The sequence below is a fragment of the Lacerta agilis genome, chromosome 8, assembly GCF_009819535.1.
Source record: "Lacerta agilis isolate rLacAgi1 chromosome 8, rLacAgi1.pri, whole genome shotgun sequence".
NCBI classification, from domain to species: Eukaryota; Metazoa; Chordata; class Lepidosauria; order Squamata; family Lacertidae; genus Lacerta; species Lacerta agilis.
Window position 1 is genome coordinate 13,674,486 of NC_046319.1, and position 17,684 is coordinate 13,692,169.

Sequence of the window (17,684 nt, forward strand, 5' to 3'; positions counted from 1 at the left end):
AGATGGTGGACTCTCCTTCCTTGTAGGCTTTTAAGCAGAGGTTGGATGGTCATCTGTCATGTAGGAGCTATTTGAGATTAATGCATTACAGGGCTGGACCAGATGACACTTGGGATCCCTTCCAACTCTACAATTCTATGATTCTATGTTGTATATATTGCATTCATAATGGAAATCTACTGAGCAGAATCCAAATTTAAGTCATGCTTGGAGTGGACCCATTGAAATCAGTGGAACTTAAGTTAGTTGTGCCACCATCCAGCCATGTATTTTATGCTTTGCCAGCAGCATAAGAGCCAGCTATAGGGTAGAAACCACACAACACCAAAAATGCAGTGAAACCAGCTTTAAAAGTCAGTCCACCAGTGAAAAGCTAGAGATGGATGTGATGGCACATGCATTTACTAAACACAATGGCAGCATCAGGCAATTATATCAACTTTACAGAAAAATAAACCAACATGCTCCATATTGCTCCTGGAAAACTAGGATAAAGTACCATTATTTCAGGGACACTTTGTGGTGCATGAAAATATGGTAGTTAGATAAAGAAAATATCAAAATGTGTAATTCCTCTGGGTAGGGGGAGATAGATAGGTAAGTAGGTAGGTTGATAGATATTCTGCTGAATTTCTAGATTTGGGGCAAGCAATTCTCACTTTTTAAACTATAACATGAAGGCTCTAGATACTTTAATCAGCTGCAGCTTCCAGCACTGTCAAAAATAATGCTGTTCATTGTAATAATGAGTCCTCAGCACCCAAGCCCTTTCATGATGAAAGTGTATTAGCAATGTAAGAACAACTACAAAAAACAGAGATTAGTATGCAAATAGGAAGCTTGATGGCTGACCTTTGTAGGAGAAAATCTTACTCAATGTTCTGGGGAGGCATTCTGCTGTTACTAGGAAGAGGAGGAGTTTCTTCAACTGTGGAGGCTTAATGCAGCAAACCCTTCAGGAAAACAGACTTAAAGGGATCCCTAAACATTGAAACCAATTTCAGGCACTAATCATAAAAAAGGAATAGCTTGGGAGTGGAGCACTCTTCCAGTTGCCGTCATATGACTGAACAACACTCCCTTCCAATTAGCTGGGGTTGTTTTTGTGCAATACATTATTGAACAGCCAGAAGCTGAATCACTAGAATGGCACCAGAATTACTGCCATTAGGATAGCCCACAGTTTGCTGCTGTTCTGCTTTCCAAAGAGGAAGGAATTCTCTTCATGATAGACAGAAACTTGCTGGAATCGGTGAAACAGCCCCTATTCTGTTAACAATTACATGAACATCAAAGCTAAGGATGACAGGCATTTCATGTGCCTTTTTAAAAGAAGGAAACAAAACAAAAAGGGAGTCCATACCAGATGCTGTTGACCTACAACTCCCATGAGCCTCAGCCAGCATGGCCAATGGCCAAGGGTAATGAGAGATGCAGTCCAGAAACGTCACTACACAAAGGACTTGTTCAAATGTATTACTGATCCATAGTTTGGCACTATGAGAATGTGCCTTCAAGAGGCCTTTGCACAAGACCATTCCCTCACTTCCTTCCAAGTATGAAGCAAACCATAGTTTGCACTTTCCATTCAAACCAGAACACTACAGTTTCTAGGCACAATGCAAGTCCATTTCATTTGAACCAACAAATTACAGCTTGTGATGAACCCTGCAAACCATGATAAAGCTACAGTGTGCCTGATTGGACAAAAAAAATTACAGCCTGCCTCACAGAAGAAGAGAGGGAAGCACATGAACTCCAAAAAGCCCTCCTAGACAGCCATACTGGCTGGAACTGATGAGAGTTAAAATCCAAAACATCTGCAGAGCACCCAGTTGGCAACACTTGCCATAAAGAATTGTGTTGCACCAGCTCTCATCAAGAACAAGGCAGCAATAAATACATGAGATTTGCTACAGTCACCCTCTGAGAACATAGCCTAAGAATGCTCATCATGGAAGGCTGGTAAACAGCCATTCACCTGTAAGACCTGCCTCCAGGAAACCAGCTGAGTTTCCATTCTTCCTTTTAGCCCTAATAGCTACTGGAGCTTTGTGGCAGTTCAGAAGTCTGCAAATAACTTAGTTTTGGCTGTATAAAGCTGCAAATGCTCAACCCCAGAGGCAACTATGCAACCCCACTACCAGTCAGGGGCACCAACTCTTGGGGGCCCAACCCTTTTAGACTCCCCAATATTTTTGTGAGGGAGGCCAGGCCCCCGCAATGTCCAAAAAACTCAAGGCCAACTGCAAAGCCAAGCATGGCACAGCTTCAGGGGCTGGCTCCTGCTGCTGCGAAGGAGGGAATAAGCAGCACCTGGATGGTGGCAGTGGCGGCAAGAGGTGAAGAAGGAACTTCTGGCCATTGAAGTTGCACTGCTGAGGTGTTCTGCTCTGCCCCCTGGCTCCTCAAGCATCCTGACATGACGTTAGTTCCCCAATCTCTCTCACAAGTTGGCACCTCTGCTGTCAGCTTTCCCCCCATTTCCCACCACCACCACCAGCAGCAGCAGCAACCCAAACCCATTCTCATTTCCATATCCTCTATGACAGCAACTTTCTGCTGTGTAGCATCTGCAATCAGCTCCGACCGCCCTGCAAGCAGGCTAGGCATGCTGCCAACATTCCAGCCCCTTAATGCAGACAGTACATGTGATTTCAGCTGGACTGCAGGATTTCACTGTTCAATTCCACACACACACACACACACACACACACACACCAAAAATATAAAGAAAGGAGATAAAGGCTGCATTTGCATGTGGTGATTAAACCACTGTCAGTTAAGGCATTGCTGTGAATGCCCAGATCATTGCTGCTTCATTCCTCCCCATTAGTGAGCAGTAGCAACAAGCCACAATTCCCTGGCTCAGCGCTATGGCCAAACTGGGGTCATGGTTTGTTTTGTTCAATAAAATAAAATAAAATGGTCTGAAGCCAAGCTTTGTTCTCAGCTTCAGAACATCATTTATTTGGAGCAAAACAACCCATGATACCCAGTTCAGACACAGCACTTGAGGCAGCTTACTGCTCCCGCTTGCAAAGCAGGAGCAATCTGTGCATTCATGGTAAACCATTAACCGTGGCTTAACCATGATGTAGCCTCACCTGCATTGAAAGTTTACAGCTTGTATGAATTCTAATTGCACCTGCAAGTTTAAACAGGGTGGATTATACCAGAGGACAGATATTTTCTAAAAACTGCTTTCCATAGAATATTAAGGATAGCTTGTAAAATTCTAGCAGTGCCACCCTCTTTCAAAAAGGACAAAGGAAAATCATGGTATTGGCAACTTCCAAATATTTAAATCCAAGCATATTTGCTAGAGGAGACAACTTCCTTTTCCTGGCCGAAAGCCAGTATCTCCAACAGTTCTAAATGTCTATGTCCTTAGCAATGCATACGCATGCCACACAACATGCCAAGCAATTGTTAAGCTGCCCTTACAAGATGGGCTGAACAAACTGTCTGGTTATCTAATTAAGATTTATCAGGAAATAGCAAGGCATTTTCATGGGCTTCTCAGTATTTTTACATTTTAGACTTTGCAGAATGCTGTCTCACTCACTCCTGAAACTACAAAAAATAAATTTTATTTCTTTCTAAGCAAAATATTTACAAACACCTGGTTCACACTATATTAAACTAGGCCTTAGCATTATGCGTGAACTCTGCCCAGAAGTGTAACTATGGTTTTCTAACTGCCAACCAATTAGGAGCTTATCTGTTGGTGGCTTACAAAACTTGTTTCCCTTAACTATGGGTTAGCATTCCATGTGAACCCAGCACGCTTAACCATGGGTTTGTTTGACCACTGCACCCCAGACGTTCACCAAACTACTGAAGAAAGAGCAGCTGGAAAACAAACCAAAAGCTGTAGAAACAAGCCATGGCTTCTTAGATTATGGAATATCTCTTGATTAACATGTGGTTTGTTAAACAAACCATGGTTATGCTGAGTCCAGGCCAAAGCCATATGCAGATTTACCAGTAGTCAAAATCACAGTTCAATATTCAACTACTATACCCAGAAAAGAGATAATCTATGTCACCCCAGTGTCAATTGACTTAGTTATTATTTTTATTACTGACAGACAACTAGGAACCCAATCAAGCTCAGCCCAAAGAGAATGCATAGCTGGCATGTTTTAAAAGCAGAACACAGGAGTCAACCCATGCTGGATTAAATCATACATCTCCCCAAGCACTCACCCCACTCCCAATTTCCCAATAATCAGACAAACTTCTAATGTTCTAATCTAGATGTTATTGTTGTTTGTTCCAGAAGAGCCACCCTGGGGAGACCATTCCACAAACGGGGTGCCAATGCAGAAAAGGCCCATTCTCATGTTACCAACCTCCGGACATTTCGTGAAGGAGGCACATGAAGAACGGCCTCAAGGTGATGATCACAGTGTCCAAGTCGGTCCATATGGGGAGAGGCAGTCCTTGAGATACTGCAGTCCTGAGCTGTTTATAATTCAAAGCCCAGAAACTAATTGCCAGCCAGTGCAGCTGAGCCACAATCAGTGTAATATGCTGAAACTGTCTTGCCCCCGGCCACACACCACACGCCTCACTGGCCCCTGCATCACACCCAGAGAGTTTCTGCCTAGCTAGAATGTGCCTTTGAATTCTGATATAATGTCCTTCACTCACCTGGATGGAGGATAGAAAGGAGTGGTGGGTGAGTGTGTGTAGAAATGAAAGATAAAATTCCTATTTGCTGTTCCACCTGTTTTGCCTCAGCTCTGCATACCACTGGCATGTGGCCCTCAGAAGGCTGCCCACCAGGGAATGCAGTCGTCAGGCTGAAAGGAGTTGTTCACACCTGCTCTAACCACTGCAGCACATGGGCGAGATACAACACCACACACCCAGGACAGGCTGGAACAGGAGATATTCTGCTATCATTCACTTGGGTTTTTTTTTTAAGGTTGGGATTAGAGGTTACGGACTCCTCTTAAAGAAGTGTATATTTCTATACTCACCTTCATGCCGCTCAGTAAGAACACAAGAGCCTGTAAAAGCGTGTGAAAATGTTCCCCCCCCCATTACCGCCTGAAAAGCAGCCTCTTCCCTTTCCACTTGCTCCTTCCATTTTTCTGAACATTCCTTGCATAATTCCTACCTAATAGCACACTAGAAAAGCCCACACTCAAATGACAAAGGCTCCAGGATATCTCTAAGGCTACTTTCCCACAGTTATTAAATGGGTCGAAGTGACTTAAGTCTGACCACCTGCTATTTCAATTTGCTTTTGTCTGCCTGGAGATGTTCCCCAAAAGGCTGCAGGTCAGAACATTCCCAGCAAAATCAGTTCAATAGAAAGATGCAAACGAAGCCTTTCCCTACTGAAGCGGCTACAGCTTGATCGTCAGAGCTTGTTCATTTATTTCTTTACAATTCTATTCCTTGAAAACTACCATTTAGACAGTTATATCTAAGATAGGTATGTACCAGGGGTTCAAACTGCCAGACCACAAAACAAGAAACAACAGGACACCTTTAATCATGGATTTGTTAGCAAATTCACTTAAATAACACAGATGGGAGTTCAGAGAGAAAAGAACTCCTGATAACACTTTACCGAGGAAACTGACTACAACCAGCTTATCATATGAGAGATTTTGTCTCTCTCAATTCAGGCCTTGTACTTGGCAAGGAGTCATTCAACTAAACATACAGCGGAAAACACTCTCAGCACTACATATAGAATCAGGGGGTGTGCTACTTCAGCAAACGTCATGCTACTCTGTCTGGTTGCTAAGCAATACTTCAGCTTTCCCTCCCTCTTGGTTACCTGTCTTACTGAAAGCAGAATTACCCCGTAAATTGCAAACTGGATGAAGCCACAAAATTGGAGCTACAGACTAAAAGGCATTTAAGCTTCCTCTCAAGCAAACACACATTCTGGAAGCCACAAAATTGGAGCTACAGACTAAAAGGCATTTAAGCTTCCTCTCAAGCAAACACACATGCATAATGGACAACCATTCTGCCATTTCCAAAGAAAGCCTCATACAGAAATGATTGTGCAATGTTGCCAAAGAGAAGGAAGTCTCCAAATCACGTTTCTGCTTTTGACTTATCCACAGCAAGAGAAAGAGTATTAATAAGCAAAAATGCATTTAAGCAAATTATAACGCCTTTTGAAAAGACTATCACAAGACTTATACAAAAAGAAAGGATTTCCTTAAATGAACCATTTGTGAATAAGCTAGACAGTAACCAATTAACTGAGAATCTCAAGGAAAAGCCACTCCATTTGAAGATTTGCACCAAACTTACTGGTTGAGTTGCCTTGCATTTGTATGATGCATTTGGACTCTTTGCTGGTCTCTCGGGAATTAAAGGGTCTGACCCGGACAGCCACCTTGACTGAAGCGCCTGACATTTTGCAGGTCTCTTGCGTGTACTCCAGAAATTATGAGCAAAGGACTTCCACAGCTTTTCTCTCCTGGAGTTATCTTTTGAGAGAGAGAGAGAAAGAGAGGGAGGGAGGGAGGGAGAAATTCAATGATTTGAAACTACATTCCAGACATCTTGATGGTCGCTAGGATAATAGCTTAGCTCATTAGATACCCCCCCCCTACAGACAAATTTCACATTTTTTGGCTTCATGGAGGCAGAGCGTATCCAGGGTTACCCTCCTTCTTGCTAGCCACTGTCAAGTACTGTAATAGCTTTCAGGGAAAATGGTTGTTTCCAGCCCCTCCCTCAAAGAGAAAACATGGAACCTGCAAACTGACATCACTCCTGACTCAGAGGGATTAAAAGGACAGCCGTTCTTTGTGCTGTTTGTTCATTTTATCAGTACATGTGGAAAGCTTAAAAGAACCCTACAGAGTATATAAAAATTAAAATACATGCTGAGGTGGCTTTGCCTTAGAAGTCACCCTAAAAACAGCTCCCTCCTTCCTTGATTCTGTAGAAAAGAGGGAGGGAAGCAGGTTTCTGTTTGAAACATTTCTATCCTCTGCAGCTGCTGGCTAACAAAGCAAATAGCCCAAATCACCAAGTTCCAGGAGCAAATAGCCATAGCGAAAAATGCAGTTTAGCTGGGAGAGAGAGTACATTGTGGGCAAATTATTGTGTTTCTGCAGATAGGCTTGAGAACAACTAATCCTGAATCAACTAAGGGGGAGACTGGAGATATCATTTAGCACCCTCTCCTTTTATTAACTTGCTCTATTTGCTGACATGGCTGTCCTTTTCTGGTCTATGTTGTTATTCCTTGTTTGAAAAAATAATTTGAGGTTCGTTTAACGCAGGATACACCAAAAGGACATCCAACGGAAGGCTATTCATAGCTATTTAGACAAAAACATCTAACATTTTTAGGCAATATACACAAAAAATTATACACAGAGACAGTCTACCTGTAGAATTACAACTGGATATCCACAATACCCAGTTTTCACAATGGCACCATGTTATAAAGACTGTAGAGTGTGGTAAACCTTATTATTATGAATTAAATATTCCATTCCTTTGAGAAAACATTCTACAGCTCTTCATTTTGAGATGCTATCTTCAGTTCAGCCTACATTGACAAAAGATATACTACACTCTCTTAAGTAAAGACTGTGATCAGGAGGCAGTTGAGGATATTGTTTACTTTGTTTTGAAGCACCTAAAATAGGATTCTCCCAGAGAGAGATTTGCTTTAGGGCAGGGAGATTTGCATTTTTTCTTGTCAAGGACTGCATTCCCTTAGGAATAATAAGCCACTGTTTGTATTAAACCATAGCTTACGTGTGAACATTTCTCTCCTTTAACATGTGAGTCATCATGTGGCTTCTCCCCTCCCATGTAGCACCCACGAGTCTCAAACAAGCCATAGAATGACTTTTCATGTCATCCAAACCTGGATCATGGTTTGTTTCTTTCAAACAAACCATGAGCATTAAGTCATAAACAAACCAAAGTTTGTTCTCAGTTTATTTCTGGCTTACCGTTCATGGTGCATTTGAAAGAAACAAACAAACAAATTTATCCTAAAATAGACATTTTTGCATACATATAAACAACTGCCTAATATAAACATTTTTGTAAAGCAGAATTCATTTCCTAACAGAATGCATTTTTACAAGTTATTTTCATATACACTTTACCCTAGTCTATGCATGCTTGTACACACTACTATACTTGCCTGGAGAATACATGGCAAAATGCACAGAAATGCAAATCCTGAAGGATGGCAGCTTTCCGGTTCACATATTGTTTTAGAAAGTGCAAACTAGGTAGGTTTGCTTTTAAAGATGAAATGAATCCTCACTGCACCCCCATATTTTTTCACACTATGGCCCCTTTTCACAATGGTGAAGACAGGTTGCACGGTGAAATAAAGGAATTGGATGTGTCATCTTATTAGTCAGGTATTTGGCCACTGTTGAGTAGTATAACTAACTGGACAACTATTATATCTCACATTTAGGAGACAGATCATTTTCCCCACCCACCAAATAAAATGAGTATGGGCTGCTAGCTAACTCACAATTCCTAATGCCACATCAAAACAAGAAAGTCACACGTTAGCTTGTAGGTGTGTCTGCAAAAATCCGTAAGTTACAAACCAAGAGATGAAGACAGCAGAGATGCATGAATGTTAATACTGCAATACAACCTTTGCCTTCTACAGTCTTTCATTATGATCAATTCAGCTGTGTTGGAACAGAACTAAAAGCACTTTGGATTAATGGACGAAAAACTTCTGGTAATATCATAGAAGGTACATTAAGTACTTTGGAATCCTCAACTTAAGTGGCCTTTTGTAGCTCCTTACAACACAAAGATACAGCCTTCCTCATCCTTGAGCAGGGATTGCACACTGATGACTAAAATTGCTCTTTCCAATAATAAATCTCATCTCTATCATAACAGCTTGGGTCACACTGGTAATTTTGCTAAAGAATCAGAGGATAGCACAGCCTCCAACAGAATGAGAAAATCCAGCATTTACTCATTCAAAGCTACTTCATTTATGAGATTCCTCACTGGAGATGTTGTTGGACTCCAACTCCCACCAGCCTCAACCAGCATGACCATGGTCAGGGATGATGGGAATTGGAGTCCAGCAACATCTGGAAAGCGATGGATCTCACACCTCTGGTTTACTGTGCACCACGGTTACCAAGCTGGTCTGTTCTTCAAACCTGGACATAATTCAGTGGATTCATACCACTCAAACAAGACAAATTCATGGAGGAGAGGACTACTGAAGGCTACTAGCCATAATGGCTGTGCTCTACCTCCAAAGTTAGAAGCACTAATGCTTCTGAATAGCAGTTGTTGGAAATCACAGGAGGAGAGAATGCTTGAATCTTGCTTGAATCCTGTGTGCATACACCTCACTGGCATCTGATTCTAGGTTGCAGTCACCACACAGAATGCAATGGGATTTGTTGTTGTTGTTAATAATAAGAATAAGAATAATTTCATTATTATACCGCTTGATATTTTAAAGAAAACAAAATCTCAAAATGGTTTACAACACATTGAAACATCAAATAAAACAATCCAGAATAACATAAAGTGAAGCTTCAAGGAAAACAATTCAGATCTTTTTCTAAGTGACGTTTTGTTTTCCTCATATAATTTACCTATTTAATTTATATAGCTGCCCCATAGCAGAAGGACTCTAGGAAGTCAGTGTGCAGTAGTGATTAGTGTCAGACTAGGACCTGGGAGGCCAGGGATTAAATCCCCACTCTGTCATAAAGCTCACTTGGGCCAGTCACAGCCTCTTAATCCCTATGACCTGTGAGGTTAACTAAGAAGGGGGTGAACCATATACTCCTTGCAGAAGAAAAGGTGGGATATAAATGCAATAAATAAACTGTTCTGCTTACCTCAGGCATGGCCAAACTTGGCCCTCCAGCTGTTTTCGGACTACAACTCCCATCACCCCTAGCTAACAGGACCAGTGGTCAGGGATGATGGGAATTCTAGTCCCAAAACAGCTGGAGGGCCAAGTTTGACCATGCCTGGCTTACCTGCTTAAGAAAGTTAGAAGGGCCAACCAGATGGAGATGTTAGTCGCCAACCTGACATCCAGAGATCTCCACATGGTCATAATTGGACCTGTGCCAGTCACAAAATGTGCCTGGCACCTGACTAATTTCTAACACTGGCCATTGGCCTGATCTGCCAGGCTCTTCTTTTGTTCTTATGCACATTTGCAGCAGACTTCAAATGTGTTAGAACAAAATAGGGTACGGTATTTTGCTTCATTGACTTTTTCTGCTTTACTCCATCACATGATTCAGGTATCGTGTTCCTTCTCTCTTGTACAGGCACCATCACTTTAGAATGGAAAATCTCAGAACAGAGAACATGCAAAGATGCCAAACAGTCAGTGTTTTGTGTTTGTGGGGTGTATTTGCTTTTAAAGCGACAGGCCAATTTATTGAGAGGTCAAACGTGAGATTGGGGGCACACTTGCCCAATTTAATCCTCTCTCTGACTTCAATATGCGAAATGTGTAGCCTGACTAAATAAGCATGCTGGGAAACAACATTTCAATACACCATTCTTCTGAACAAGCCTTCTTTAGTAAGCTCACACACTGCCATCTGAAGTGCTGCTTTAATGCCTGTGCAGATGACGAAACCACTGAAAAATGGAATAGGCTGCTGAACAGAGTGTTCCAGAGTCTTGTTAGAAGGGGGGGAAAGATTTTTAAAGGCACTAGACTAAAAGCCACCAAACAAAAAACAGTAATTCTGACTATTTAGGCCTGTCCTTCTGAGAGACACAACTCTACATTCTCTCTCAGAAAACAATTCTAGGCACCAAAGCAGAGCCGTCTCATCCATAGAAGCCGGTGGCGCGGTGCGCCAGGGCGCTGGGCGCCCCAGGGGCGCCCCGCGAGCCCGCCAGCATACCGGGCTCCTCCTCCCCAACCCGCCCCCGCCCCCACGGGCAGGCGGGCACTCGTGCGCCGGCGGGCGGGCTGTAAGCCGCCCGCCCTCGCCTCCCAGAGCCCCAGCTGGAGCGCTGGAGCGGCGCGGGGCTTTGCGCGACCTTCCAGCACTCCAGCTGGGGCTCTGGGAGGCGAGGGCGGGCGGCTCGCGCTCCCGCGCGCAGCCGGCCGCCCGCCCGATGCAGCGCGAGCTGCCCACCAGCGCCGCGCCGTCCAGCTGCGCGCGGAGCGCGAGCTGCGCGGGAGCGCGAGCCGGCCGCCCTCGCCTCCCATCCCGGAAGCGCTGGAAGGGCGCGCAGAGCCCCGCGCCGCTCCAGCGCCACGCCCCTCACCCCCCGCTCGCCCACCCCCCTCCCAAGGGGCGGCAAGCGCGGGAGGGAGGCGGCGGAGAGGCGGCATGGCGGGGGCGCCGGAGGGATAGCCGCGCCAGGGCGGCAGATCCCCTTAAGACGGCTCTGCACCAAAGTAAGAAAAGTTGACAGCTGCAGGATGGGAAGGCCACCTATAATCTACTTCTCCTTTACATCTGCAGGTGTGGCATTACCATTGTCTTGCCTCGGCAATGAATTGGATGCGAGCCAACAAACTGAAGCTGAATCCAGTGGGCAGTACCCTAGACCAGATGAATGGTAGGTTGCCTGCTCTTGATGAGGCTACACTCCCTCTGAAGAAGCAGGTACACAGCTTGGGGGTACAGTACTTCAGGATCCTTTGTTGTCGCTTGAGGCTCAGGTGGCCTCAGTGGCACAGGGTGCCTTCCATCAACTTCGGCTGGTGGCCCAGCTGTGCCAATATCTGGACAGGGATAGCCTAACATCTGTCATCTATGCTCTGGTAACCTCTAAGTTACATTACTGCAACACATTTATACGCAGGGCTGCCTCTGAAGATGATTCAGAAACTTCAGCTGGTGCAGAATCCAGTAGCCAGGTTGCTCATCGGGGCAAACGATTTCAGCATATTACACTGATCTTGACCTGACTGTACTGGCTGCCAATTAGTTTCCGGGCCCAATTAAAAGTGTTGCTTTTGACCTATAAAGCCTTAAACAGCTCAGGACCGCAGTACCTCAATGACCACCTATTCTCATATAAACCAACTCAGACCCTGTGACCATCAACTGAGGCTCTTCTTCATAAGAATGAACCTTTTCTGCGGTGGCTCCCCATTTGTGGAATGCTCTCCCGGGGGGGGGGGGCTCGCCTTCTACCTTCATTACATTACCAGGCAAAAACATTTCTCTATTACAGTGGTACCTCGCAAGACGAATGCCTCGCACAACGAAAAACTCGCTAGACAAAAGGGTTTTGCGATTTTTTAGGTGACTCACAAGACGAATTTTTCTATGGTCGTGCTTCGCAAGACGAAAATTTCAATGCATTCCTATGGGAAACCGTGCTTCGCAAGACGAATTTTTCACAATACGAAACGACTCGCGGAATGAATTAATTTCGTCTTGCGAGGCACCACTGTACCAGTCTTTTGATTGATTAACATTCCATGGCCTTTTAAATGTGTTTCTGGGAGGGGGGGTATTGGTTTATTTTGGTTTCGTTATGTATTTTGTGTTCTTGTTTTGTATTTTTATGTTGTGAACCCACCTGTGATCTTCAAATGTGGTATACTATTATTATTATTATTATTATTATTATTATTATTTCCTATATCCCAGTTGTTAGGAGCATTTTCAGCAAAGCACATTAATTACTGATGCAATTTGAAAAGGTGCAATAATGAAGCTTGGGTGCTTTCATCTGTGTTTAAGTGATATATGGAACTAAAAAGGTTTCACACAAGTAAGGCACAGCCTCCAGCTTCACAACACCTTGTAAAAGGTGTTAGAGTTGTTTGCCTAAGGAAGCAGCTATCAAAGTCATCTGACAACTGGCAAACTACAGTTCAGAGGTTGAGCACCTGCTTTGTGTGAAAAGGTCCCATATGCAATCTCTGGAATTACCAGTTAAAAGTATGTCAAGAGGAAGTGACAGGAAAGACCTTCTACCTGAGACACATCTACCAGCCAATGTAGCCAATACTAGGCTAGATTTACAAATAAGACTGACTGGTGTAAAGTAGCTTCCTATGTTCCAGTTTAAAAACTGAATCACAAAGGGTGCGCCACACTCCCCACCCCCACCCCGCACAATAGGGTGAAACCACTTTGTGTCTGCTTCCCAATGCATGTAACTTTTTCTCTTTTTTTCTTAGGACTTCTTAGGGATTCACTACTATTACATGTAATGATTAGCACCATCTTAGATTATTGAGTGTGCCTGTGTGTAAGAACAGGGGAGACCTACTAGATCAGACCAAAGGCCCATCTAGTCTAGCATTCTGTTCTCATAGATGCCAATGAGGAGCCCACAAGTGGAACATGTACATAAAGGTACTCTCCCAATCACGAACCCCAGCAACTGACATTCAGAGGCATACCACCTCTAATAACGGAGGCAATATCACCATGACTAGTGGCTATTACAGTGGTACCTCGGGTTACAGAGGCTTCAGGTTACAGATGCTTCAGGTGACAGACTCCGCTAACCCAGAAATAGTACCTCGGGTTAAGAACTTTACCTCAGAATGAGAACAGAAATCGGGGGGGGGGGGCGGGTGGCTTCGCAGCAGCAGCAGGAGGCCCCATTAGCTAAAGTGGTACCTCAGGTTAAGAACAGTTTCAGGTTAAGAACGGACCTCCAGAACGAATTAAGTTCTTAACCCGAGGTACCACTGTATTCTCCATAAGTCTGCTTGATCCCCTTTTAAAGCTGTCCAGGTTTGTTGCCATTTTAATGGTGACTGCATTTTAAATCATTTAACTTATTTTGCACCCACCTCTCAGTTTAATACTCAGATCAAAATGTAACTACCTTTCAAAAATCCCAAGGGCCCCTGGCTGGCCAGGAATGCAAGAGTCCACAAGCTTTTTCTAGCAGAGTTGGCAAAAACTTTACAGCTAGTTCAGCAAAACAATTAGCCATCACTTCTACTGGAGGACTAAACCTCTCAAAAAGGCTACTCAGGCCTGCTGGGTACCACACCTTTATCTTCATGCCCTCCACTTTTTATGTTGCATCTTCCATCCTAGTCCCTGCCAGACAAATACCAAATCATTGGGTGGAATTAATTCCAGGAATATTATCTGAAACAAACCCAAGCAAATTTTTTTTATTGGCTTCATGTGTTTTCTATGTTTCCTTAGCACACAGTACACACAACCATATAAAAGCTCCACAAACCAGACAAATGAATTAATGGGAAGCCAAAGCTGGCCTTTAAAACTATTAAGGGCAATGCATGTTACCTTTTGAATTAAAATCTGACTGCCTTCAACAAAAATCTCACCATGACTAAGATGACAACTGAAACCAGGTCAAAGATTAATGTATGCAAAGTTAACTTAGAAGCATCCAGGACAGAGAGAGTATGTGTGAATACTCAGAGAGAATATGTGTAAATTTTTACGTTATGTAACCAGGGAAAGAGACAAGCAGAAACTTGGTGTCTATCATCTTAATACAGACTGGTAACCGTTTTAAATTTAAATGAAAGCAGCAGTACCAAGCATCTGAATGCTATCAAGTTAGGCATCAGACACAAAACCACAATTTTTTCCTTCATACTCCTACAACTATGGAAGCTGCATGACAGGGACACTTAAATACCTTCCATCGTCATCATCTATTTCTATAGTGTTGAATATCCACTTAGCACTTTATAATAAATAAAAATTTGCAGCAGTCGCTGTGTGCAGGGTTACAGTCAGTAAGATGGAGACAAAAGGGAGAGGAGGATGGAAGGACTAGGGCAAAAGCTTTAAAATCTTTGCTCCATACAGAGAAACACCAAATTTCACAATAAGAAATATTACATAATATAATACACACAGAGAGATGTACAACATAAAAAGGCAACTCACAGAGTCCTACAACCCCACCCTCGAAAATTCAACTTGAGCAGGTACAGACACAACTATGAAGATGCAAGCAGGCCATGACAATTAGCAGACAACTCCATGAAACCCGGTTAGCATTTGCACTAAAGCCATCGATTCCAAAACAGTATTTTTTGACCTTCTGCCCCATCCCTGACTAAGCTCCTAGAGGACTGTCGGATCACCATCCCAATATGGCTGCCCCGTAATTGTGCTGTGCTGGATATAGAGGAAAGGGGGGTGGGGAAACGCATCAAAACAAAACGGCAGCTGTTTATGGCAGAGAAGAGGAAAAGCTGTGGGGAGAGGTAGGGAAAAGACAAACACAGAGCTTCCTGCATTTCCCAAACAAGTCACTGCTGTAGGAAATTGGGGTTGGGGTAGAGACAGGAAATAATATAGAATGGAGGAGAATTCTGCTTCAAACCCCGCCCTGCTTAAAAGATGAAGCTGCAACAGAGCTTCAGTGAAAAAGGATGCAAACATTGAAAACTTCTCTCTTAAAATAAATATGAGGCTATGGGTCCCACTCAGGAGAGGGTTCTCTTAAAGCATTCACAGTGGGGAAACTGGAGGCAGAACTGATGGAGATGGGGGGCTGAGATTCAAAGGGATTTCTTTATTGAGGGAAGTATTTACTGAGATTTGCAGAGATTCACGAAATATATCTGTGATAGAGCTAGGGAGCTATGAAGTATAAATGCTTTATTTTGAGGGGTGTCACTGGCAGCCACCACCACAGCAACTTCCTATGATGGTTATGTTGTTGTGATCTTAAATTAGATGTCACTAGGGAAGTGGGAGGGGGAAAACTGGAGAGAGGGAGATAAAGAAAGAAAAAAGAAAGACGATTCAAATTTCACTAAATTGAGAGGCATTCTCTGTGAATATTTAGAGACCAGGCAATCAAGAGATCTCAAACTATGTATGGTCTCAATATAAAAATGCCTCTGGAAGGAACTTGGAATTAGTAATAAGAAGGAATCTCCATTTGGAATTGACTGGGAGGGGGGGGGCGGGGAGAAAACTGAAACTGGCAAAGGAAAAGAAGTCAATAGGATGACGGGGTTGTTCCTAGTCTGTTCAAAGGAGACAGAGGAGAGTGCAAGGAAATTGCTGATTACAATAAATATATACAAGAGACATGTTTATTTGTTTAGCTGCACAGATATATCAGGGCTGGAAAATCAGAGTCTTCTAACTGCTAGGAATTTAAAGAGGTTTTTAATTTCTAGCTATGTCTGTATCCTGCAGTTCAGCACACAATCATGTGAGTCGGTGATACACTTAGGCATATTTAATCCATACCTTGTATCTATACACAGCTATATGCATAAATTATGTGCTATTATCATACACACACCTCTGCCCTCATTCTCCCAATGACACATCCCATAGAGATTCCCACCCCCTAAATGCCTCAGCCAGCTAGGATCCAACAATATCTTTGGAGCACAGGTATTTTGAATTTAAAGCTTAAAGAACGGCCTCCTCTTGCACTTACTGGGGTGTAAGCCATCAGTGAAGCTAACACCTACTTAAAAGAGGCATAAATGGAAGGTCATTTGTAACATATTATGTATGTATTCTAGACCCTAACATTCAGGTGGGGGGCAGGAAAAAGATGGTTTAAAAGCCAAATACATGATTATACTTAATATTAATTTGTTATTACTACATCTTATATTGAGCTGATTATATTTTATTATGCCTCTGATGTTTGCAAGTGACAGTTTGAAAATCATCATTAATTATTATTAACAACTATTATCATTTCATTACTAATACTAATCACACTACGGCCACCATCCTCTTGGATAAGTTACTTGGGGTCATATACGCTTGTGGGGGAGAAACAACCACCCCCACCGCATATATAGATTAATATGGAAGGAGTGGGGTGTCATCACCTGGCCAACCCAAGGATCAACCTTATCCACCTTTGTGTACCCCATCCCTGCATCCACCTGATCCTATCAATTGTGGGGGAGGGACTGAAAACAGTTGGACGAAAGACAGGGCAAGGAGAAGGGGGAGAGACAGATAATTTGGGGTGGGGGGGAGGAATGGCAAGCCCCTTCCCGCACATGCAGATCCACCCACATTATCCCTTCCTGGGTGACCTTTTTTTTTTTTTTTTTTTTTGAGGGGGTGGCCGCCCACATAGGAAGCAGCTTTATACTTCTGAGTCAGGCCATTTGGGCCAACAGCTCAGTACTGCCCGCTCCGACTGGCAGCAACTCTCCCGGGGAGAGTGTTCAAAGACAGGCCAGCCCAGCCCTACCTGGAGATGATGCCAAGGGCTTTGGCCCTTTTAAGGCAGATGCTCCGACCGCAGAGCCACAGCCCCAATGGAGAATTTGGGGACAGGGCGGGGTGGGGAGGGGAGAGCCAGGATTGAGACCATATGGATGAAAAGGAATGGGGGGCAGGGAGGCTTCAAGGATGAGCCCCTCCCCCCACCAGCTCTTTTCCCTCCCTCCCTCCCCCCACCCTCTCACGTGACCAACAACCGCCCGTCGCCCCCACCCCTTTTACCTCAGTGCAGTCAAGGGCGGAGGCGACACCGGGGCCGCCGTCAAATCAGCAGCCTGGCGGGGGACAACGAGCGGCGACGAAGCCAGCGGGGTAGAGGCCGCCCAGCCCCATCACGGAGCTCCCAGGCCGGGGAAGAGCGGCATCACAGAGAGGAGCGGCGGGGCGGGGAGAGGGGAGAGATAAAAGGGCGAGGATAACAAGAGGGACCGAACCGCCTGACAGGAGCGTCGCGGCTACACTGGCAAGAGAAGGGGCTGGAATCGATTCCCTCCACCCAGAGGGGATGGC

The 17,684-nt window shown here is 44.0% G+C and overlaps 1 protein-coding gene across 15 annotated transcripts in view; it reads right to left on the reverse strand.

Annotated features, from left to right (window-relative positions):
- Positions 1-17,684, reverse strand: part of KIF1B (kinesin family member 1B) — a 127,586-nt gene extending 109,902 nt beyond the window's left edge. For 6 of the 15 annotated variants that reach the window (XM_033156208.1, XM_033156211.1, XM_033156210.1 and 3 more), the window contains exons 1-2: positions 17,397-17,673; positions 6,292-6,470 (exon numbers count right to left, since the gene is read on the reverse strand). In XM_033156208.1, coding sequence (XP_033012099.1) covers positions 6,292-6,397 — 106 coding nt within the window. In that variant the 5' untranslated portion in view covers positions 6,398-6,470; positions 17,397-17,673. Of the gene's footprint in view, positions 1-6,291; positions 6,471-17,396 lie in introns of all 15 variants that reach the window. The other 9 variants (XM_033156214.1, XM_033156218.1, XM_033156217.1 and 6 more) reach the window with 6 other exon arrangements.